The 24000-nt window shown below is 51.5% G+C and overlaps 2 protein-coding genes across 2 annotated transcripts in view; both read right to left on the reverse strand.

Annotated features, from left to right (window-relative positions):
* The window catches only part of ano2a (anoctamin 2a), an 18751-nt gene extending 11525 nt beyond the window's left edge, over positions 1-7226 (reverse strand). The window contains exons 1-13 of the mRNA XM_084453266.1: positions 6484-7226; positions 4638-4810; positions 3979-4278; positions 2677-2775; positions 2308-2474; positions 2125-2179; positions 1775-1826; positions 1602-1657; positions 1458-1505; positions 1153-1217; positions 775-909; positions 462-622; positions 1-45 (exon numbers count right to left, since the gene is read on the reverse strand). The exon at positions 1-45 is cut by the window's left edge and continues 38 nt beyond it. Coding sequence (XP_084309392.1) covers positions 1-45; positions 462-622; positions 775-909; positions 1153-1217; positions 1458-1505; positions 1602-1657; positions 1775-1826; positions 2125-2179; positions 2308-2474; positions 2677-2775; positions 3979-4278; positions 4638-4810; positions 6484-6625 — 1498 coding nt within the window. The 5' untranslated portion in view covers positions 6626-7226. The remainder of the gene's footprint in view (positions 46-461; positions 623-774; positions 910-1152; positions 1218-1457; positions 1506-1601; positions 1658-1774; positions 1827-2124; positions 2180-2307; positions 2475-2676; positions 2776-3978; positions 4279-4637; positions 4811-6483) is intronic.
* An 85-nt stretch (positions 7227-7311) lies between these two features.
* Positions 7312-24000, reverse strand: part of vwf (von Willebrand factor) — a gene marked incomplete at its 5' end in the record, with an annotated part of 37776 nt that continues 21087 nt past the window's right edge. The window contains 20 exons of the mRNA XM_084453267.1: positions 7312-7523; positions 7864-7961; positions 8057-8096; positions 8191-8319; positions 8868-8966; positions 9171-9287; positions 9454-9494; positions 10201-10381; positions 10607-10723; positions 11456-11605; positions 11735-11940; positions 12108-12212; positions 12842-12913; positions 13118-13220; positions 13372-13610; positions 14121-14462; positions 15001-15190; positions 15708-15949; positions 17007-17184; positions 23905-23951. Of these exons, the coding sequence (XP_084309393.1) occupies positions 7338-7523; positions 7864-7961; positions 8057-8096; positions 8191-8319; positions 8868-8966; positions 9171-9287; positions 9454-9494; positions 10201-10381; positions 10607-10723; positions 11456-11605; positions 11735-11940; positions 12108-12212; positions 12842-12913; positions 13118-13220; positions 13372-13610; positions 14121-14462; positions 15001-15190; positions 15708-15949; positions 17007-17184; positions 23905-23951 (2882 nt within the window). The 3' untranslated portion in view covers positions 7312-7337. The remainder of the gene's footprint in view (positions 7524-7863; positions 7962-8056; positions 8097-8190; positions 8320-8867; positions 8967-9170; positions 9288-9453; positions 9495-10200; positions 10382-10606; positions 10724-11455; positions 11606-11734; positions 11941-12107; positions 12213-12841; positions 12914-13117; positions 13221-13371; positions 13611-14120; positions 14463-15000; positions 15191-15707; positions 15950-17006; positions 17185-23904; positions 23952-24000) is intronic.

Here is a 24000-nt window from a genome sequence, read left to right on the forward strand (position 1 = left end):
TCAGACACATCTGCCGCCTCTTCCAATGTTCAAGAAACAGAGCAGCTATACACACACACACACACACACACACAAATAATACACACACACACACACATAATACACACACACACACACACACACACACACACAATACATAATCAACACCAGAGATCACTCTTGTTGTTGCTTTGGCAATGAAAACGTATGTTTCCCATGCCATTAAATCCCTTTGAATTGAATTGAATGGAATGGAATGGAATGGAATGGAATTGAATTGAATTGAATTGAATTGAATTGAATTGAAAGGATATACACAGTAGCATGATAGAGAATGGGGCGATAGCTGAAGGTTCAGTTGATGAGACAAGATATAGTACAGTGACTTATAATAGCAGTAAGTATCCGTAGACCTAGAGTAATAGTAACATGAGACAGAGAATAGCATGGCTGTGAGGTGTGTATAAGATGTGTATATTTACCCCAGAGAGACATGAAAATAGCAAAGAGGACTGTGGCTCCGTTGTCAAACAGATAGGAGGCTTTGGCCAGGGAGCACACGTCACTCAGACGCCAGTAATCACACACGCCATCACACAGAGGACACATGGTGAAGTTCAGCCTGTCGTTACACGTCTCCTGACTGAAACACAGACAGACACACACACACACACACACACACACACACAGGAAAAGAAAGGCAGAGTGACAGGAATTAGACCCCAAAAAAAAGAGTCTGGCTACAGTATGTTGGTGTCACCAGGGAAAAAGCAGCGTGTGTGTGTGTGTGTGTACCTGGGCACGTTGGTGTCGACGGTGAATATGCCGTAGAGGAAGACGATGACCCCGAGCACAGAGGGAGGGATGAGGAGCTGGGTGTAGACGCCCAGCCAGGCGAAATACAGGCCGATCTGCTCCCCAAAGTACTTCCTGTAGGGGCGGGGTTCACGCAGGGTTCATGCTTAGGTGTGGCCCAGGCCAGAGGTGGCACTGCCATATGCACTCAACGCACCGTAGTGTAAAGTGGTTCACAACAAGCTGCTAGTCTCTCTGCTTAGGCTCCGTACGGGGTTACACACACACACACACACACACACACACACACACACACACATACACACACACACACACACACACACACACACACACACACAGGATGTGTCTAGTCTGTACCTAATCAGGTCCACAGGCTGGTATTTGTGCATGGCTCCATAGTTGGCCCATTCCTCATGTAGCAGCTGAAACACACGCACACACACACACACACCAAAGTTCTTATACAACACTGTATATTTCAAAATACTTTCACAAATACTGTGATCTTGCCACAACACATTGTGTTTCTGTGTGAATAGATGAATGGCTGAACGGGACAGGTCAAAGTGTGGACGCACCACCGTGTGCCATCCCATAATAATCCCTGTAATAAAACATCGGCGTGAACCCCGGACGTGAGGGGCCGCGACCGGGGAGCTCACCTGCCGGTCATTACGTTGGGCCCGCCCTCCTTTCCTGGTGAACGACCCCTAGGGGAGGAGACAGGAAAGCATTACCTTGACCTTTAATCCCTAATCCCAACCCACATTTCTAGGAAATTGCCTAGGTGATGGGATTATACTCACATCGTGTAGAGGGAAGGCGGAATCATAGACGCCATTGGCCAATAAGGACGCGATGCCTGGAAGATAGGGTGAGATGAGTCACAGTCTGGCTCTCGTACTGTACAGCAGTAGTACAGTAGGAGTCTGTCACATCGTCGTTCGGAGACGTCATTGTTTGGGTCTGACAGACTCACCAGTGGTTTGGCTGGATTGTGCACAGGTAATGCGCGTCAATATCTCGGCGACCTACACACACGCGCACACACACACACGCGCACACACACACACAACATGCACAAACATGTAGTATGGTTTACACAAGAAACCAAGCTAGAATAATGCAGAGACTTTCTGTGGCTCTCACAGTTCTCAAGACAGGCAGAATGAGACATCTCAGTATAGTATCTCAGTTCTCAAGAAAGGCAGAGCCTCTCTCTCACCCCTTACCCAAAACAGCAGGTCACAGTAATCGCCCTGAAGGAGAGAGAGAGAGAGAGAGAGAGATGACCTGTGTGTAGAGTTGTGAAAGTGTGTCTGGACTCACTATTCTGGACCGTGTGGCGTTGTCAAACAGGGTGTCCGTTGACTTGATGTCAAACCTGCAGAGAGTAACAGACAGGGTTAGGAGGGTTATGTGTGTGTGTGTGTGTGTGTGTGTGTGTGTGTGTGTGTGTGTGTGTGTGTGTGTGTGTGTGTGTGTACTGTATGAGCGTGGCTAGGTACTCACAGGTAGAGTTTTTCTCGGAGGAAGGGGTGTGTGAGGGTCTTGGTGTTTCTTGGTTTGTTTTTGTCGTTCTGTGGGTCGGGTACGTCTGGCTGGAAAGGCTGGTTGAGCTTGGTCCACGCCGAGAACAGCGCCCCCGTGATGCCCGTTCGCTGGCGCAGCTCATAACTCTGCCCAATCACAGCGCACACCGCATGTCACATGATTACATTCTGTCCAGTCACATCACCAACCACAGAATGAACAGCTGGTGGTAATTGTAGCCACAGTTCAGAATTAATCTCATTTGGGTATTCTTTGATAATAGTATTCAGAAATGTGTTTCCACTTCTGATATTTAAAAAAACCCTCTTGAAATGTGGTTGAACTGACCTTTTTCACCGGCACGTTGATTTTTTGAAGCTCTGCTTCACGGCTAAGTGTCGGCCATGGGATGTGCACCCGGATAAAACTTATTCCCTGGGACTTAGTCTACACACACACACACACACACACACACACACACACAGTTATGAACACACACACGCACAGAGTTATGAACACACACAGAGTTACATTATGAACACACACTTTCCGTCCTGGATATTGTGCTAGAGCAGATAATTCGACCTAGGCCACTGGGACTCTTGACCTTGGACTGGTTTGGCACATTTAAACACATACTGTATGTAAATGAAGACATGCCTACACATTTCCGTACAAGCTTAGCAACATAACTGCCAGAGTTCCTAGTTCTTCACCAACAACTAAAAGATCAGAGTGGAAAGCACCTGAAGTCTGAAATATCAGTAATAGCATGTCCTACATCACAACTTTGTATTGTTTACAGTACTGTTCATACTGGTCTCCTCCTCCTTCATAATTGTGCAACAGCATATTAGAGTATTACAGTAAACTTTGCTCTGATTCGTCCAATTTAGCCGCTTGCAAAATAGGCCGCATAAATGCTAAAGATATATTAACCCTGTCTGCCTTTACATACTCTGAGACAAAACTGTTTCCCATCAGCCCAGACGTGCACACACACACACACACACACACACATACACTCACACGCCACTTCCAGGTAGAGGATCATTCTCTAATAAGGTTCTAGGATAATCTGGCCTCGACACAACACTAACTGTCAACAGTCTTAATCCTCCACCGAAACAGCAGTTCATTAAACACACAACCTTTCCAATACACACGCACGCATACACACACACACACATACACACACACACACACACACACACAGACAGACAGACATTCTTCAGTATTTGGCTGCTAATACCGTACATTTGTATATCAGTCTAGTGTAGTTGTGAAGTTAGATGGAGTTTCTGACTGTGCTCCTCACAGCAACAGTCCAATCACAGCATTGTTGACATCATCACATACACTGTAGCTAATTGGCCAGTATCAGGCTACATAGATGTGTAGGGTATTCAGAATGGTTAACAAATACTCCATATAGTAGAGATACAGTATTTTACATAATTAGATGATAGAAAAAGATAGAGTTGTTTTGGTTATCGTGGCAATGATCGCAGTGTTTTTTGTACATAGCAAAGTCCAAGTAACATATGTACAGCATTACACACATGCATGCCCACACGCACGCACACACACACACACACACACACACACACACACACACACACACACACACACACACACACACAAACACACCTCTTTATCTCGTTCTATCTGCAGTCCAGCCTCCAGTAGTCCACATTCAAAATCCTCCCTTATCACAGCCTTCTCCTCTTCCGACATTTTAGACTCCTCCCCCGGTCCTTCCGGCCCCGCTCCTTGCCCAGCCTCCCCCAGCTCTGCGTGCACTTGTAGGTCACATCGAGCCCTCGTCGACAGACTCCCATTGGACCCGACGGACCCGCGCCTCTTTTTATAATGATAGGCAAGAACATAGTCCACTTTCCTCCGTCCATCGGAAAAGTACAGTCCTCGACCCAGCTCTATGTCGGACTCCTGAACAAACACAAAGACGCACACAACATGGTTCAGGTTCAAGGGTGAGGGAGAGGGTAAAGGTCAGGTTGAAAGCAAAGCGGGAATCTCTCTATAGCCCTGTTATGCTTAATATCCATGCCTGAACTCTTCCACCTCGACAAACACTTGATAAGAGACTGATTATGGGTCAGGGTCGGGGTCGGGGGTGGGGTTACGGTGAGAGGTGAGGCGTGTAGGGGTGAGGTCTGGGTGTGGGCTGTGAGGGCTGTAGTATGGTTGGGGTTGGGGTTAAGGTTAGGGTTAGGGGGCGAGGGTGAAAGGTTGTACCACACGGGGTCGCTGGGTTTGGGGTTAGGGTTAAGGGTGAAAGGTTGTACCGCAGGCGCTTGCTGGTCTCCACACATGGGACTGGGGAAGGGGTTCCCATTGGCCGTGTCCATCCCCAGCTCTGTGAGTGAGCGGGCCAACGCCAGCAGGTTCTCCGAGCGGACGGACGAGGACCCACTCGTTGCTGTGGCGACGGGCATTCTCTCTGTACCATTCCAAGCCTCTGTTATAGGGGTCAAACACACAAACACACACACAAACACACACAGCGTTATAGAGTACAGTAGCAATAATTTAGTTGTGGTAGTTAAATATTCTCCAGCTGGTGGTTTGGAACCAAATTCTTGTGACAGCGTAGCTTTGCCTGGGACTTGAAAGCCCCCAAAACTGTGCTCTGGCCAGCAGGATGTTCTCTGGGATGGCTCAGTTTGTTCCAGCCTTCCATATCTGAACAAAACGCCTTTGAAGTTTAGTGCAATTTTTGTTTCAAATTGCATTGAAAGGTGCGTAAATGAAATCCCCTTCCTCTCTCTCTCCTTTTATTCCTCCCCTACTGTATATGAAGTAGCCTTGAGAACCAATGGTTCTGGAGCCTAGTGGCCCATAGGGCAGGAGCCTATCTCCTGTTTCTGTAGCGTGAGGCAGCTTGATGTACAAGTCCACCCCCTGGACATGACGCTAGTACGTCACAGGGACTCACCCCCAATCCAACCCTTGATGCTGAGTGCCAAGCAGGGAGGCATTGGGTACCTTTTTTTTTTTTTAAATAGTCTTTGGCTGGGGATCAAACCCCCAACCTCCCAATCTCAGGGAGGACACTCTAACCACAAGGCCACTGTACATACAAGTCCAGATTAAGGCCCTTTCCAGAGCATGTGGAAGTTCAATAGATGGGAATATTGTTGACTGCTCCTCTGACAGTCAGGCCTGAAAGGACATTGCCATGATCTTGCTTGCTTAATCTAATAGCCGATTAGTCACCTCTGACCAGAGCCATGGTCTCACAGGAGAAGGAGTGCTGTCCAGTGAGCACACATACAGTAATACCCAGTGTCCATTACATCCGCAGACAGAGAACAGGGCACTCACATCTGCCCAGAGAGGCCGTTTTCAGCAAATGGTGTCTCCACCCACCCTAATCCGGGTTTATCAGTCAGTCAGCAAACACTGAACCCGTGCAGAAACACGGAATGAAACAAAGAGGTCATATGGTGAATTAAATCTATCCTGACTACACATACACACATGTTGGTGTGTAGGCTACTCATACATCAACTTACTTCAATAGGGGTCCGCAGTGCCTCATGTAACAGGGCAGAGTGGAGAAAGGAAAACTAGCCTACTGTCTCTTCTGCCCCTGGAATACAGCTAATTATACCACACACAATCTCCCAACAAAGACACACCATATAAGTACTGTAACTCAACATACATTATTTTACTGTAGCCTACAGTGTGTCTGGTGAGGTCAGTAATAATCTAGTCTTATTTCTCCTTTTTTTGTCCTATCAAACTTTTAGACTTTACAACATAGCTGGGGGATGAATGCATTCCAGTGATATTTCTGTCGTTTAAAGTTCTAGAAATTCAAAACTTGAGTCCACTCGCGGGACGAGTGTCAGTATTTCCAGACCACAGCAGCTAGCACCATAAATACGTCTTTAATTAAACGCTCTTGCGCATGCTCATGAGCGCAACAGTCTGCACGCAGATGGTCGGATCAACAACCTCGCGAGCACCTGGCGCGTGCGTACCACGGATTGAGCCACCGCGGGCAGGGTTTTCAATATTAGCTGTAGGCTAATGAAGGACATATCTCGCTCACTCGTTTACGAGTTTCCGTCGTAAAAGTTTGAAAAGAGGAGTGGAGAAAGAGAACACGGAACACGTACTCACCTGTGCTCGAGGGGAATCTGTTCATCGGATGGAGACGGAGAGACGAGCGCGTGGCGCAGCGCTGAGATGGTGGACAATCCGCTCGCGCTCCCGACGGGCCAGGCTTAACGCGCGCGAGCAGGACGGCTAATTCCCTGACCATTCCAGGCACGGAGGGGGGGAATTATAAAGGTGTGCAACTGTGGATCGAATATGTGGTGGTGGGAGAAACGAGCTCTGGTGGACCAAACCCGAACTTGTACCTTCTGTCCCCTCTCCAAAGAGACGATGCCAAACAGTTCCATTGGACAAAGTAATAGGCTATGCACAGTACGCTCAAATAGTCTACTTAAGACAAGGAATGCTTGAGAATGCTGTGTATTGCTTTATTGCATTGTTTATTTGGATATATACAGGTGTGCAACTGTGGATCGAATATGTGGTGGTGGGAGAAACGAGCTCTGGTGGACCAAACCCAAACTTGTACCTTCTGTCCCCTCTCCAAAGAGACGATGCCAAACAGTTCCATTGGACAAAGTAATAGGCTATGCACCATACCCTCAAATAGTCTACTTAAGACAAGGAATGCTTGAGAATGCAGTGTATTGCTTTATTGCATCGTTTATTTGGATATATACTGCTTACATGTGCACACACACACTCTCTCTCTCTCTCTCTCTCTCTCTCTCTCTCTCTCTCTCTCTCTCACACACACACACACACACACACATAAATGCACACATATAAATGCACTTATACACAAATAAAGATTTGGTTCTCTCTTATATAAATCGGTATCTTTCTCTCACACTGTCTTGCCTCTCTCTCTCTCACACACACACACACTCTCTCTCTCTCTCTCTCTCTCTCTCAGTCTAGGTGCAGTGGTGGGAGCGACAGTCACAGCGGGTGACAGACAGAACGGTGTGCTGAGTCAGAGTTCCGTTGGCACATCGCAGGGGAACACTCAGAGGTTCAGTCTCCAATGCGGCGCAGCACACACACTCCTGCTCCACTCCGCCGCTCTCCAGAGAATACACAGACTTGCTGCGACACTTCCCCTGAGAGACGTGAGGGAGAGGTGAGGGAGAGAGTGTGAAGGGGTTAAATACAGAGGGAGAGAGAGAGAGAGGGAGAGAGTGTGAAGGGGTTAAATACAGAGAGAGAGAGGGAGAGAGTGTGAAGGGGTTAAATACAGAGGGGGAGAGAGAGAGATCGAGAGAGAGAGAGGGAGGGAGTTTAATACCGGTAATCCAGTCCAGCTGTGTACAGTTATTAATCTTTATTCAAATATTGTAAAAAAATTGCACCGGCTGTTCGGTGTGTGTGTGTGTGTCTGTGTGTTTGTGTGTGTGTGTGTGTGTGTGTGTGCGTGATGCTTCAGTGTATGTGTGGTCTCACCTCACAGTAGTGCAACTCTATCTGGTGCTCTGACTGGCAGTCATCCACTTTGATGTAGTTCAGAGTTCCAACTGTCCTTCTGCACTCTGGCTCTGTACCTGCATGCAGATAAAATACTCTTAGCACACACACACACACACACACACACACACACACACACACACACACCCCTCTCCTTGAAGGTCATACTCACACATCTCACAGCAAGTGGTTCCCATCTGACTGACTTGCCCCTGGGAAGTTGAAGAGAGGGTGAGTGTTAAGTATACGGGATGTATCTCTGCGTGGTGAGGCAAGCGTTAGGTTCTGTGGAGGTCAGGGTCATACCCCTTCGTCCAGGCAGTGCTGGCGGTCGAGGGGAGGGCAGGAGGTGACTCTGGTCTGCAGCACCAGCTCTCTCTTCTGGTTCATGCCACACATGAACAGACTGCATCCGTCCTCGTGGGTAGTGTTCACCTAGAGACCGAAAAACAGAGATGATGTGTGTGTGGGGGGGGGGGTTCAGGAAGTAGCAGTCACATACGGTGTCGTAAAGGGTGTGAATTAGAGCATGGGTTCACAAACTGTGAGGCGGGCCTCCCCTGGGGGGCCCCAAAGAAATTCAGGGGAGGCGCAGAGGGATGGTTAGAAAAAAAAGAAGGAAAAACATGTTTTTTATTTTGAAAATGTCTATGGTTTTTATGAATGAAATGTGATTTTAAAGGTCAGAAGATCAAAATAAATAATGGGAGAGATGTATCCTAAATTTGTGGATAGTGCAGAGAGAGCCTCCCCCCGCAGGCATGAATATATTGTGCGAAAACGTCATACGTTAACTAGCAACATGTGCCACCGAGCTAACTTAGCTGTGTAACGTTATGGGCTAGCTAACGCTGCCTTGCAAAATGGACAAATTTGGGGGGTTGGGGCCCACACTGATGGAGTTTGGGAACCCATGTATTGGAGTGTATAGGTCACACTTAAACCAATAGGGAATATTGGATGTGTCTGTGTCAGTGTTTTACCTGGAGACTGACGACGCGACCGTCCGGACGCTGGATGGTACAGGCCGTGGGAATACAGTGACCACAGCAAGAGTCTGGCTCCTGCTCTAGTCTGTAGCCCTGCAACACACACACACACACACACACACCATCGGGATTAGGAAGATGGCCTCGATTGTATGAGAGTTTGGGAGTCTGGCTAAGACACCAAGGTGAAAAACCAGGCTCCAACAAAACTGGAATCTGATGTGACACTGGACCGTGTCCTTGAGAGTGTGTGTTTGCGATTACAATGATGATGATGAGGATGATGATGAAGAGTACCTCGGGGCACGTAGGGCAGCTGAACCTCCTACAGTCTAGCCTGTATCTCTTCACAGCTCCGTCCTCCGCGGAGCACTGACAGCGAGTACACACATCTACCATCAGCATCTCCCCCACCTACGCACACACGCACGGCACAGACATGCACACACACACACGTGCACACACGCACACACACATACACACACACACATTTGCAGTGTTTAATTATAGGGAAATCTATGTGTATATACAGTGATAAATAAATGAATTACAGTCATGTGTGAAAGGTTAGAACTCTTACTCCTATCACAGTGTGGTTGAGTACACAGGCGTCCAGGGGGGCTGTGGACACACACACACACACACACACACAAACAAAGTGAGATTCCCTATAGCTCCGTAAGATTCTAGGATCCTGACTGGCTATTTAAGATTCTATAAGTTTGTCTGACTCAATGATTCTGCTGTTCTGTGTGTCTCTGATTGTATGATTGGTGTCTGTCTCTCTAGGTTTCTACAATTTTACATCTGGAGCTGGGAAATTGAAAATTGTGAAAGTATCTGGCTCTAGAGAGATTGTCTGTTGGCACTTTCACTGTTGGGTAGCATCCTGGTTTTGTAAGCTCACATTCTGTTTCTCTCGCAGCAAACCATCTGGCGTCAGCACAACTGTTGGGTGAAAGCCCAAGACAGATTTTCTATATTGTGGAACAATAAAGTTAATCTTGAATCTTGATTTAGTCTTTAGCACTTGAATTTGCTCTAATGTTCTCAAATCTTGACTTTTTATTTTGATCATATCCTGTGGCCCCTATACTGCTCATCGCTGCTCTGCTCAGAATCCCTGAGTATGGGTTGTTACTGTACTGACAATGAGTCACTGTAGAGAGCCCTCTACTGGTCATACAATGCAGCTGCAGTCTGTGACTTCCTCTTCCAGCTAAAGAATACTCTCTGAATGTGCATGCGTTTGTGTGTGTCTGCATGTGTGTCTGTGTGTGTGTGTCTGTGTGTATGTGTGTGTGTGTGTGTGTGTGTATATATTTACCACAGTGGCAGCGTGGGCAGCATTCCTGGTTGTCACAGCGTAGCTCCAATCCCAGAGAGCAGGACAGAGTGTCCATCGGGGGACAGCTGATGTTGGAGCTGGACACAAACACTTCACCACTCACCCTCACACACTCGTGCAACACACACCTCTCCTCTAGGGACTGCCACACCTCACCCACCTACAGGGACAGAGGGGGACAGACAGACAGAGGGGGACAGACAGACAGACAGACAGACAGACGGACAGACGGACGGACGGACAGACAGACAGACAGGCAGACAGAGAACCACATCATTCGCCTTCTTGTACTTAATGTTGCGTGGTGGTATTGTGGCGTTGGCTACTGGAGGATCATGGTTTGAAATGTCCAGGGAGAGGATGAGACATCGTCACACCTCCATACCTGTCTGAGGCGTCCTGCTATCTGTGTGTCCCCACGCATCTCTGCCTCTGTTTCCACACAGCTGGTCCTCCGGCACCTCCCACAGCACTCTCCCTCCGAGGGGGTGTACAACGAGCCCTGTACACACACACACACACACATCCCTCAGGTCAGACCTATCCTAATGCCGGGCTCAGACTACAGGATTTTTGGGCCGATTTATCCCCGATTCACCCCTCCTGACAATCGGAGGAGAAATCTGGTCTGGAACGTTGGTCGGGGCCGATAATCGGCCCAGATTATCTTGTAATGTGAGGGGTTTACAGATCCAATCTTAAACCTCCCGATCGGCTCGCAAACCCATCGGGGCGGCCCCGATAATATCAAACATGTTTGTTTGGTATTTAAGATTATTATGTCCCGACTTTACAAGACGGCGAGACCAGTGGTTCGTTGCTCCCTCGGGCACGATAAGATCCTGTAGTGTGTGCTGAGCCGTTATTTTCACATCTTGCTGTGTGTGCTTGTTTGAGATGCTCAAGAAGAATATCTGTTAAGATTCTCCTTATGTGCGTGATGTAACCCGATTTCGAAATTGGTTAGGATTTTAAATATCCTGTAGTATGAGCCCGGCATAAGCGATAGTAAATAACATTAGATTGTCAATCTCTAAAATCTCGCAAAGCTAGAAATGTATATAGAGTATATCAATCATTGATATACTCTATCTTCATTTTTAGCTTTGCGAGATATTATCATAACTTTGACAGCATCCTTAGAATCATGACTTTCCAGGTTGAGCACGGGCAACAATACTGTATGTGATTTCAAGAGGGGTATTTCAGGTCGTTAGCAGTGTGTGCGTCTCACCTGGGGACAGGACTGGTCACAGATCGGGGGGGTACACTGGGCGATGTGCAGGTGTGAGTGCGGGTCCTGCTGCTGGGTGCAGGTACACCGCTCACACGCCTCCTCCCATTGGCTACCCACCGGATAGACCACGCCCCCTACCACACACACCTGCCGAGAATTGCGAGTCATAAGTGACAATCGGCAAGTACTGACGGGCACAAAACAATATGATTGGTTCATCTGTTAAGGCACAACATGTGTACACACACACACACGCTCACACACACACGCACACACCTGGTCTGGCTGACATGTGGTGTTGGTACAGCCACAGTCATTGGTGGAGGAGGAAGTGATGTATCCAGGTGGGCAGGAGTGGGAGGAGTTACGGCAGTCACATACACACTCAAACGTATCGCAGCACTGTGTCTTTTTGACCGACAGCTTGCGGTGGGACAGACAAGTGGGCGGAGCTTGGAGAGGACACTCGTCCTTTTTACAGACTGATGGAGAGAGAGAGGGAGGGAGGAGAGGAGATGGGGAAAGGTTAGCATTGTGTTTGTGCGTGTGTGTGTGTGTGTGTGTGTGTGTGTGTGTATGTGTGTGTGTGTGTGTGTGTGTGTGTGTGTGTGTGTGTGTGTGTGTGTGTGTGTGTGTGGTCGCCCCTCACCACACTGGTGTATGGGCTGACACTCCCCAGGGTTCTTCAAGACGACAGACTGGCCGTCTTCACAGCGTGGCATCTCGGGCAGCTCACAGCTCACCAGATCACACACTGCAAGCACACACACACACACACACACACACACGGTAATTCAATCTATATTTTAACAAAAATAAATAAAAAACGTCGATTGTTTATTTTAAATATGTTCTCACTTTGTTTATATGATTCATGTTTTTATCCATCTCTTTTTATGTAAAGCACTATGTGCTATATTGATTTTTATGAATGGTGCTATAGAAATAAAATGATATTGGCATTGACATTGACACAATAGAGTTCAAGGTGTTGTTTGATCCTGTCAATGAATGCCACGTTGCTCAACATTTCATAGTAGGGGTCTAGGGTATTGTAGTCTAGGGTATTGTAGTCTAGGGTATTGTAGTCTAGTGTATTGTAGTCTAGTGTATTGTAGTCTAGGGTATTGTAGTCTAGGGTATTGTAGTCTAGGGTATTGTAGTCTAGGGTATTGTAGTCTAGGATATTGTAGTCTAGTGTATTGTAGTCTAGTGTATTGTAGTCTAGGGTATTGTAGTCTAGGGTATTGTAGTCTAGGGTATTGTAGTCTAGGGTATTGTAGTCTAGGGTATTGTAGTCTAGGATATTGTAGTCTAGGGTATTGTAGTCTAGGATATTGTAGTCTAGGGTATTGTAGTCTAGGGTATTGTAGTACGACATACCACACTCATATTCAGGGCAACACTTGGAGTCTCTCTTCTCAGTCAGGACCTCACAGGCTCCACACACCGGAGCTGGACACATAAACACACACTGGTTTGTAACACTGAGAATCTTCACGGCAGTAGCTTCACATTGCAAACAAGAGACTCTCTTGGTTAGTTAAAGGGTGACATATACACTCTCAGTGGGTGCTAACCTCACACCAGCTCCCTCCTCTAGGGACCCCAGGGTGCCCTGATCAAACACACACGTTGTCTATCTGAAGGCTACTGCACCTTTGGCATCAGTGCAGGGTCTGGCTGTGCAGTTGATGTGTTGTTGGTCCAGACAGATGCAGATCAGACATGGATTCTCGTCTGGTACCCAGGTATGAAAATACTATACGCACACACACACGCACGCACACACACACACACACACACACACACACACACACACACACACACATATATAAAAGAGATAATCGTGTGTATGGTTTATATTTATGGATATATACACTAGAGGGTACTTGGTGACCGCTGCGTCTCACCGGGTGTGTGTGTCCATGCCGGTCGACACACTGGCTGCAGGCCTCTGGTGACACACACTGCCCCCGATGTAGCACGGTACCGCCTGTGCAGAAGCAGCCCTCTGTGGGGGTGTCCATGCAGAGCGGCACGCTGCCCCGGGGGCCCCCCCAGTCCCCGGGGGACGAGCCGATGCTGCTGCAGTCCTCCACACACCCCTTCCGGCACGCGTCATACTCCGTGGAGCTGGGGCACTGCATGGCTGCAATACACACACACAGATACATGCACACACACATACACACACACGCACATACACACACAGACACACACACTTACTGTTACTACACACACTCACTGTTATTACACACAATCATTGTTATTACACACAATCACTGTTATTACACAAAATCACTGTTATAACACACAATCACTGTTATAACACACAATCATTGTTATTACACACAATCACTGTTATAACACACAATCATTGTTATTACACACACTCACTGTTATAACACACATTCACTGTTATTACACACAATCACAGTTACTACACACAATCACAGTTACTACACACAATCACTGTTACTACACACTCTCACTGTTATACACACACACGTACTGTATGTAAAGTTAACTCACAGACAAACACACAGAGAAACAGCACCTGGTGTAAATGCTCACTTTCATTGTTTATGATCAGCGGATCACATCAATACGTACATACAACAAACACACATACACACACATCTACACACACACCACTCACGGCACAGGTGATGGCTCCTCCAGTCCACACACACTCCTCTCTCCCTGCAGAGGTGCGCGTAAGCGGAGATGATCTCACACACGTCGGCCGCCTGGCACACCTGCTCCTCGCACCTGGCCAGGAACAGCTGGACGGGCACGTGAGAGTGACACGGAGCGAAGACCTCGGACCGCAGCGCCTGGCACCCCAGGGTCGCGCCGGACACACACACCGCCCTGCGCCTCGGCACGCACACGCCACCCGCCCCGGCCGCCGTCCAGTCAGAGACGAACGCCATCTGGTCCAACGTTGAACTGCCGTTACGGAGAGAGAGCTCGTTAACCCTCTCCTCCTTACAGGAGCCTGAGAGAGAGAGAGAGAGAGAGAGAGAGAGAGAGAGAAAGAGAGAGAGAGAGAGAGAGAGAGAGAGAGGGAGAGAGAGAGAGAGAGAGAGAGAGGGAGAGAGAGAGAGAGAGAGAGAAAGAGAGAGAGAGGGAGAGAGACAGAGGGAGGGAGAGAAGGAGAGAGAGAGAGATAGAGGGAGGGAGAGAAGGAGAGAAAGAGAGAGGGAGAGAGAGAGGGGGGGAGAGAGGGAAAGGAGAAGGAGAGGGACCAAAAGAGGGATAGAGAGAAAAAGAGAGAGGGAGAGAGAGAGGAAGAGAGGGAGAGAGAGAGAGAGAGAGAGGGAGGGAGAGAGGGAAGGAGAAGGAGAGGGACAGACAGAGGGAGAGAGAGAGAAGGAGAGAGAGAGAGAGAGAGAGGAAGAGAGGGAGAGGGAGAGAGAGGGAGAGAGGGAAAGGAGAGAGAAGGAGAGAGAGGGAGGGACACAGCGACATCAATTCAGTACATAGTCTCACATTCTGTTGAATAGACAGACGTATGAAACGGGTGCTGTCTTTACCACAGAGTCCGGCAGTGTGGTTGGTTGTGGGGGAGCCATTGAGCGTGATGGTGAACTCGTTGCTCTGAGGTGTGAAGGCCAGGACGTAGCCGTGGTCTGACCTCAACTGTAACATCATCCCTCCATAGCTGACCACCTCCAGACCTCCAGACCTCCACGGCAGACGAAGCACCACGCTGTCCCTGGTGACCTGCACACACACACACACACAAACACACACACACACAAACAAACACACACACAGTTGATGGAAAACCTCTTTACCCAGACATAAATTAGAGTAGCACCCAGGGCTGGGTTTAAAAAATCGACTCATCGATTCTGAATCAAAATGATTCAGAATCGATTCATGAATCCCAAAATCGATCTTTTATTTAATGAATGAATTAATAAATGAAGGTATGAATAGTTCATTAATTCATTCAATGATTCATTCATTCATTTTTGGAAATCAGTATCGATACCCAGCCCTAGTATTGATGTGTTGCATAACTTGGCAGTCATGCAATTAAGGTTACAGCTAAAAAAAGTAGTAACACTAACCGAATCGATATTGAAACGAATCGAATCAAATCGAAATGAATCGTGATAATCGATTCTAAACCTTGTGAATCGGAATTGAATCGATTCTTGAAATTCGACTCGATACCCAGCCCTAGTAGCACCCACCTAATAAACATCAATAAGCAGACACACACACAGGTTACCGTCATGTCATCCTTCAGCAGCAGTGTGTTGCGTCCGTGCTTCACCTCCATGGCCCTCATGCAGACCTGGTCGCGATTGGCCGGTCCCTGACAGGGCCCGCTGTGCAGCTTGACCTCAGACCCCAGGCCGTTGGCCCCGGCGACAGCGAGCAGCGTGTAGGAGCACAGCCCCTCCTCGTCGAGCCTCAGGGCCACGCCGTCAAACCTCACCACGTGGCGGCTGGAGCTGCCCATGCACATACCTAACACACACATACACACACACACACACACACACACACACACACACACACACAGACACACACACACAGACACACACACACACAAACACACACAAACACACACACACAAACACACACACAAACACACACACACACACAGTCGGGAGGAAGACATCGTCCTTAGGAATTTTTAATCAGGGCTGTCACAATGTCAAAATTTCACAATATGATTATCATGGCGAAAAATACCACGATAACGATATTAGTGCAATATTTATAGCAATCATTAAAAAAAATAATACGATCACTTAAAATGCATCTTTTAAAATCTTAAAATGCATAACTTGTACAGTATGAGCATATTAAAATCAATGGTACGCATTTCAGGGTTTTCTAAGGTAATTTTCCTCATATCCTTCACATGATATATCATGGCTGGATTTGTTACATGATATTAGTATTTTCATTATCGCAAAACCGGTATATCGCGACACCCCTACTTTGAATGTCATTTCTTTTGCCAGCCTTGGACAAGCACAGTACCTGCTCAGGGAATAGGGGTACACATCGGATAGCAGACGACTACAAGTGGCGTCCGAATTTTCTCGTGTTTCTGTTGTGAAAAGTGCCCAGCAGTGGAAGAGAGATGACCAGAGTGTGTGTGTGTGTGCGTGTGTGTGTGTGTGTGTGTGCGTGTGTGTGTGTGTGTGTGTGTGTGTGTGTGTGTAAAGCCTGATTATCTTTTACTCAAAGCGTATATGTGTGTGTGTATGTGTGTGTGTGTGTGTGTATGTGTGTGAGTATGTGTGTATGTGTGTGTGTATGTGTGTGTGTATGTGTGTGTGTGTGTGTGTGTATAGCCTGATTATCTTTAACTCAAAGCGTATGTGTGTGTGTGTGTGTGTGTGTGTGTGTGCGTGTGTGTGTGTGTGTGTGTGTGTATGTGTGTGTGTATGTGTGTGTGTGTGTGTGTGTGTGTGTGTGTGTATAGCCTGATTATCTTTAACTCAAAGCGTATATGTGTGTGTGTGTGTGTATGTGTGTGTGTGTGTGTGTGTGTGTGTGTGTGTGCACTCACAGGGGCACTCCCAGTGGCAGCCGCAGCTCTCCTGCACCTTGGCGGGGGGCAGGTTGTTCCGGCAGGCCGGGGGCTCCAGGCGCTCACAGTTCACCTTGTGGCTCTGGACCGTCCACGCCCCGCTGGGGTGGCACAGCAGAGAGTGGCACCCGTCCTCCAGACGCCACGACTCGCCAGGCTACACACACACACATACACACACACACACACATACACATATACACACACACACACACACACAACCACACATACACACACATACACGCACACACATACACACACATACAAAAACACACGCACATATATACGCACACACATACACACACACACACACACACACATATACGCTTTGAGTTAAAGATAATCAGGCTATACACGCACACACATACACACACACACACACATTAAATTACAGTCATTTAGCAGACTGTTAGAGTTTGGTTTGGGACCCAGGCGCAACAGGAAAGGAGGAGGCAAGGAACGGTAAAGCCCGGAGGGGCGATTTAATAAGATCACAAAGGGGGATGTGGTAGTCGTATAGCCGATGGTCAGGCAGGAGCGTGGTAGTCGTACAGGCGATGGTCAGGCAGGAGCGGGGTTGTCGTACAGGCGATGGTCAGGCAGGAGCGGGGTTGTCGTACAGGCGATGGTCAGGCAGGAGCGGGGTTGTCGTACAGGCGATGGTCAGGCAGGAGCGGGGTCGTACAGGCGATGTTCAGGCAGGAGCGGGGTTGTCGTACAGGCGATGGTCAGGCAGGAGCGGGGTCGTACAGGCGATGGTCAGGCAGGAGCGGGGTAATCGTACAGACGTGGGTCAGGCAGGAACTGGAGAGATGAGGAGGGGAGGCAGGGTGAGTGAGAGTAATCACAAACGGGGAACGGGAAAAAACACTACAAAATACGGGTAAGGAGATTGTAGGCTAGGCTATACTTTACCACAAGAGTATTATGGTAAGATCTGGCGATGAGTGGAGTGTAGACCAGGTTCTTGTAGAGGTTGAAGGTGATTGCAGAACGAGGGACAGGTGTGGTGATGATAATTGGAAACCGGTGAGTAGAGCCGCGCCCGCGTCATCGTCGGAGACGAGCGCGCCGTTCTTGTCTTTGCGCACGGGCCGATGTGCTGGGCATGTCAGGATCCAACTCTTCGTCATCGGAGAGGGAGGAGACTGCCGAGTCCGCGGAGCTGGCCGGAGACGGGGAACGCCCGGCAGTGAGGGGAAACTCCGGCGAGTCAGAACGTTGTATGCCCGGGCCGATGCGACGTGCGGTAGAGCGCGTAGGACGCCCCGAGCGCGCAGCGGGCCCAGAGGGGAGAGAGGGAGGCGGTTGTGGAGGCGAGGGCATGCGAGCCGTAACAGGACCCCCCCCCCGAGGGGAGCCACCTGGCGACTGACCGGGGGCGTCAGGATGGGCCCGGTAGAAGTCCCGGAGGAGAGACGGGTCCATAATGAGCTGCCTGGAGATCCAGCTGCACTCCTCGGGGCCGTACCCCTCCCAATCCGCCAGGTATTGGAACCCCCGACCCCAGCGGCGCACCTTCAGCAGCCGCCGAACCGTCCACTGGGGATGCCCGTCGACCATCTGGGGAGGCGGAGGAGCTGGGGCAGAAGGCATGAGAGGACTCGAGGAGACAGGTTTGATCTTGGACACATGGAATACAGGGTGTACCCGCATGGAAGCAGGGAGCTTAAGACGTACCGCAGCCGGGTTCAGGACACGGTCGATCTCGAAGGGCCCAACGAAGCGCGGAGCCAGCTTCCTGGAGGGGACCTGGAGCGGAAGATCAGCAGTGGAGAGGTAGACACGTTGACCGGGCCGATACGCCGGAGCAGGAGTGCGGCGGCGGTTGGCCCCGCGGCAGGAGCGCTCGTTGGAGCGGAGCAGGGCCCTGCGGACCTCCCTCCAGACACGGCGACAGCGGCTGAGGTGGGCCTGGACGGAGGGGACGGAGGCCTCCGACTCCTGGAGAGAGAACAGCGGGGGCTGGTACCCGAGGGATGACTCGAACGGAGACCTGCCAGTGGCAGCGCTGGTCAGGGCATTGAGGGAGTATTCGACCCAGGGTAGGTCCTTGCTCCAGGAGGTGGGGTGGAGAGCCGACACACAGCGGAGAGCGGACTCCAGGCTCTGGTTGGCCCGTTCGGCCTGGCCGTTGGTCTGCGGGTGGTAGCCAGAGGAGAGGCTGATGGTGGCGCCGATCTCCTTGCAGAAGGCCCTCCAGACCTGGGAGGTGAATTGAGGCCCACGGTCCGAGACGATGTCTCCGGGGAGACCGTGGAGCCGGTAGACATGTTGGACGAGGAGTTCAGCTGTCTCCGCAGAGGACGGGAGCTTGGGGAGCGCCACCAGATGGACCGCCTTGGAGAACCGGTCCACCACGGTGAGGATGACCGTGTTGCCCCTGGAGGGGGGAAGACCGGTGATGAAGTCCAGGGCGATGTGGGACCAGGGACGGCTGGGGACCGGGAGAGGACGCAGGAGGCCAGCCGGGGGCTGGTGGGACGCCTTGCTGCGGGAGCAGACGGGACAGGCGACCACAAACTCCCGGACGTCGGACCTCATGGAGGGCCACCAGAACCGTCGGCTCAGGAAGGAGAAGGTGCGGTGAACCCCGGGATGGCACGCAAACCGGCTGGCATGGCCCCACTGGAGCACCCGGGACCGGACCGAGTCAGGCACGAAGAGCCTGCGAGGAGGAACGTTGGCCGGACTGGGTTGGGCGCGTTGGGCCTGCCTCACCACTGCCTCGATGTTCATTGTGACCACCCCTATGACACGCGAGACCGGCAGGATGGACTCAGGCTCCGCGGGGGGCGCCTCGGGCGCGTGGAGGCGGGACAGCGCGTCGGCCTTGGCGTTGCGGGAGCCGGGCCGGAAGGTGAGGGTGAAATCAAACCTCCCGAGGAACTGGGACCACCGCGCCTGGCGGGAGTTGAGGCGCTTGGCCGCCCGGATGAAGGTCAGGTTCTTATGGTCTGACCAGACGAGGGTGGTGTGTTCGGCGCCCTCAAGCCAGTGGCGCCACTCCTCCAAGGCCCCCACCACCGCCAACAACTCTCTGTTCCCGATGTCGTAATTCACCTCCGCTGGGGAGAACCGGCGGGAGAGGAAGGCACAGGGGTGCAACTTCTGGTCCTCCCCTGACCGCTGGGACAGAACAGCACCGATGCCTGTGTCCGATGCGTCCACCTCGACCACGAACTGCCTGGAGGGGTCAGGATGGAGAAGGACCGGGGCGGTGGTGAAGCACTTCTTGAGCGCGGAGAAGGCAGCGCTGGCAGCCGGTGTCCAGACGAACGGACGCAGGGATGAGGTGAGGTGGGTGAGGGGAGCTGCTACCCGGCTGTAGTCCCGTATGAAACGGCGGTAAAAGTTGGCGAAGCCAAGGAAGCTCTGAAGTTGCCTCCGGGTCGTGGGTTGAGGCCATTCGACCACGGTCTTGATCTTGCGGGGGTCGGGTCGCGTCAGGCCTCCCTCCACAATGAGCCCCAGGAACTCCACTGACGAGGAGTGAAAAGTGCACTTCTCCGCCTTGATATATAGGCGGTTCTCCCGGAGACGCTGGATGACCATGCGGACATGCTGGACGTGCTCCTCAGCGCTCCTGGAGAATACCAGGATGTCGTCCAGGTAAAGGACCACAAAGACGTCCAGCATGTCCCTGAGCACGTCGTTCATCAGCGCCTGGAAGACGGCGGGGGCGTTGGTGAGGCCGAAGGGCATGACGAGGTACTCGTAGTGGCCACGGGAGGTCTTGAAGGCGGTCTTCCATTCGTCCCCCTCACGGATACGCACCAAGTGATAAGCGTTCCTGAGATCCAACTTGGTGAAGATGGTGGCACCGATGAGGGGTTCGAAGTTGGAGCTCATGAGGGGGAGTGGATATTTATTCTTAACCGTGATGTTATTGAGCAGCCTGTAGTCGATGCACGGCCTCAGATCTCCTCCCTTCTTCTTGACGAAGAAGAACCCCGCTGCCACCTGGGATCGAGATGGTCGGATGAGACCCTCGGCCAAGCACTCGGAGATGTAGGTATCCATGGCTGCTTTCTCCGGGAGGGAGAGGTTGTAGAGACGACTGGCTGGGAGAGGGACGCCAGGGTGGAGCTCGATGGCGCAGTCGTAGGGTCGATGAGGGGGGAGTGTGCGGGCGCGCTCCTTACTGAAGGCCTCCCCAAGGTCGTGGTACATCGAAGGGACCGTGGAGAGGTCCGGAGGAGCGGGACGGGGTCGGTCAACCCGAGTGGAGGTCTGAGCAGCTCGGAGGCAGCGGGCGTGGCAGGCGGTGCTCCAGCTGAGGATGTGCCCCGAGCTCCAGCAGACATGAGGGGTATGGAGTTCCAGCCAGGGCCTTCCTAGGATGAACGGAGCGTCGGGAGAGTGGATGACGAAGGGGCGGATGTTCTCCACGTGGTTTCCCGAGGCTGTGAGGGTGAGGGGCAGGGTCCGGTGAGTAATGGGACCCATGGGATGGCCATCCAGAGCGAAGGCCGAGAGGGGCCTCTCCAGAGGGGAGATAGGCAGCGCCGCTTTGTGGGCGAACTGGACGTCCACGAAGCTCTCGTCAGCACCGGAGTCGATGAGAGCAGGGACGGAGAGCGTGTGCCCCTGCCAGGCGAGGGTGACAGTGAACCTGGCGGCACGGGTCCGGGATTGGGGATGGATGAGCCGGCTTACTCGGTACCCCCTGGCGAGTGAGCCTACTCTTTTTGCCGCCCTGGGAGGTGCAGAGGAACAGGAGTCGACGGCGTGCGCTGGGCTAGCGCAGTAAATGCACAGTCCGTTCTGTTCCCGGTGCTCACGCTCTGCAGGGGTCAGTCGGGTCCAACCCAGTTGCATGGGTTCCTCTCCAGCGGTGTTTGGGGGGGCGAGGGAGGCCGGGGCAGGCCGAGAGAGTCCGGCAGAGGGAGGCGGAGACGGTCTGGGTGCGCTGTGATGTTGGTGCGCCCGCTCGCGCCTGCGTTCCCGGTGGCGCTCGTCTATGGCTATGGAGAGGGAGACGAGTTGGCTCAGGGTCGCTGGTCTGTCTCCTCCAGCCAGGCTGTCCTTCATGGCGTCCCCCAGGCCCCGTCGGAAGGCGCTGTACAGGGCAGACTCGTTCCAGGAGCAACGGGCAGCGAGGATGCGGAACTCCGTGGCGTAGTCCGCTACTGAGCTGGAACCCTGGGTGAGGGCGGAGAGAGCAGCGTCCGCGTCCTGTCCGTGGACGTCGTGGTCGAACACAGTCCTGAATTCTGCCACGAAGGCTGTGTAGTCCTGCATGTAGGCAGCTGCGCCTTCGCGACCCGCCATGACCCAGCGGCGAGCCCGTCCCGTGGTTAGGTTAGCGATGTAGGCTATGCGAGCTGACGCAGTGGAGTACATGCTTGGCTGGAGCTCAAACACGTACTCACACTGCATGAGGAACTCCCGGCAGAGGGTGAATGTCCCGTCGTAGGGGGCCGGGGAGGCGAGATGGGGCTCCCGGTTTGGTGGAGCGGTGGGGTTCAGGAACGGAGCCAAGCGGGCACTGAGCGCGGTGACCAGGTCGGATACCTGCTGCAGTTGCTCAGCTTGGGTCTGTTGGAGGGCTTGGAGTGGTCCAGGAGGTGCAGGTCTCTCCTCCATGTTGGCTGGGTCAAAACTGGCCAGATCTTACTGTTAGAGTTTGGTTTGGGACCCAGGCGCAACAGGAAAGGAGGAGGCAAGGAACGGTAAAGCCCGGAGGGGCGATTTAATAAGATCACAAAGGGGGATGTGGTAGTCGTATAGCCGATGGTCAGGCAGGAGCGTGGTAGTCGTACAGGCGATGGTCAGGCAGGAGCGGGGTTGTCGTACAGGCGATGGTCAGGCAGGAGCGGGGTTGTCGTACAGGCGATGGTCAGGCAGGAGCGGGGTTGTCGTACAGGCGATGGTCAGGCAGGAGCGGGGTCGTACAGGCGATGTTCAGGCAGGAGCGGGGTTGTCGTACAGGCGATGGTCAGGCAGGAGCGGGGTCGTACAGGCGATGGTCAGGCAGGAGCGGGGTAATCGTACAGACGTGGGTCAGGCAGGAACTGGAGAGATGAGGAGGGGAGGCAGGGTGAGTGAGAGTAATCACAAACGGGGAACGGGAAAAAACACTACAAAATACGGGTAAGGAGATTGTAGGCTAGGCTATACTTTACCACAAGAGTATTATGGTAAGATCTGGCGATGAGTGGAGTGTAGACCAGGTTCTTGTAGAGGTTGAAGGTGATTGCAGAACGAGGGACAGGTGTGGTGATGATAATTGGAAACCGGTGAGTAGAGCCGCGCCCGCGTCATCGTCGGAGACGAGCGCGCCGTTCTTGTCTTTGCGCACGGGCCGATGTGCTGGGCATGTCGGGATCCAACTCTTCGTCATCGGAGAGGGAGGAGACTGCCGAGTCCGCGGAGCTGGCCGGAGACGGGGAACGCCCGGCAGTGAGGGGAAACTCCGGCGAGTCAGAACGTTGTATGCCCGGGCCGATGCGACGTGCGGTAGAGCGCGTAGGACGCCCCGAGCGCGCAGCGGGCCCAGAGGGGAGAGAGGGAGGCGGTTGTGGAGGCGAGGGCATGCGAGCCGTAACACAGACGCTTGTATCCAAAGTGAATTACAATGATTGAATTTAATGTAGGAAGTCAGTGTACTACTACTCACCAGAACTCACAAGTGCATCTCCTTTCTAAACAAGTGACTAAGAGCATACACGTAATCTAGTGCTAAAGCCAAAGTGCATGGGTAGCAAAATACATACACATACACACTTTGAGTTACAGATAAAAATAGATGAAAGAGCGCACTTACACACTCACACACACACACACTCTTACACACTCTTACACACTCTTACACACACACACACACACACACACACACACACACACACACACACACACACACAACATAGCTTACCTTCCTCTCCTTTCCATCATCATCTACACACACTCCAGGAGGACCAGCTGAGAAGGAACACACACAACATCCCATTGATCAGCATCAGTAGTGTGT

The sequence above is a fragment of the Borostomias antarcticus genome (assembly GCF_949987555.1).
Source record: "Borostomias antarcticus genome assembly, chromosome: 18".
NCBI lineage: Eukaryota > Metazoa > Chordata > Actinopteri > Stomiiformes > Stomiidae > Borostomias > Borostomias antarcticus.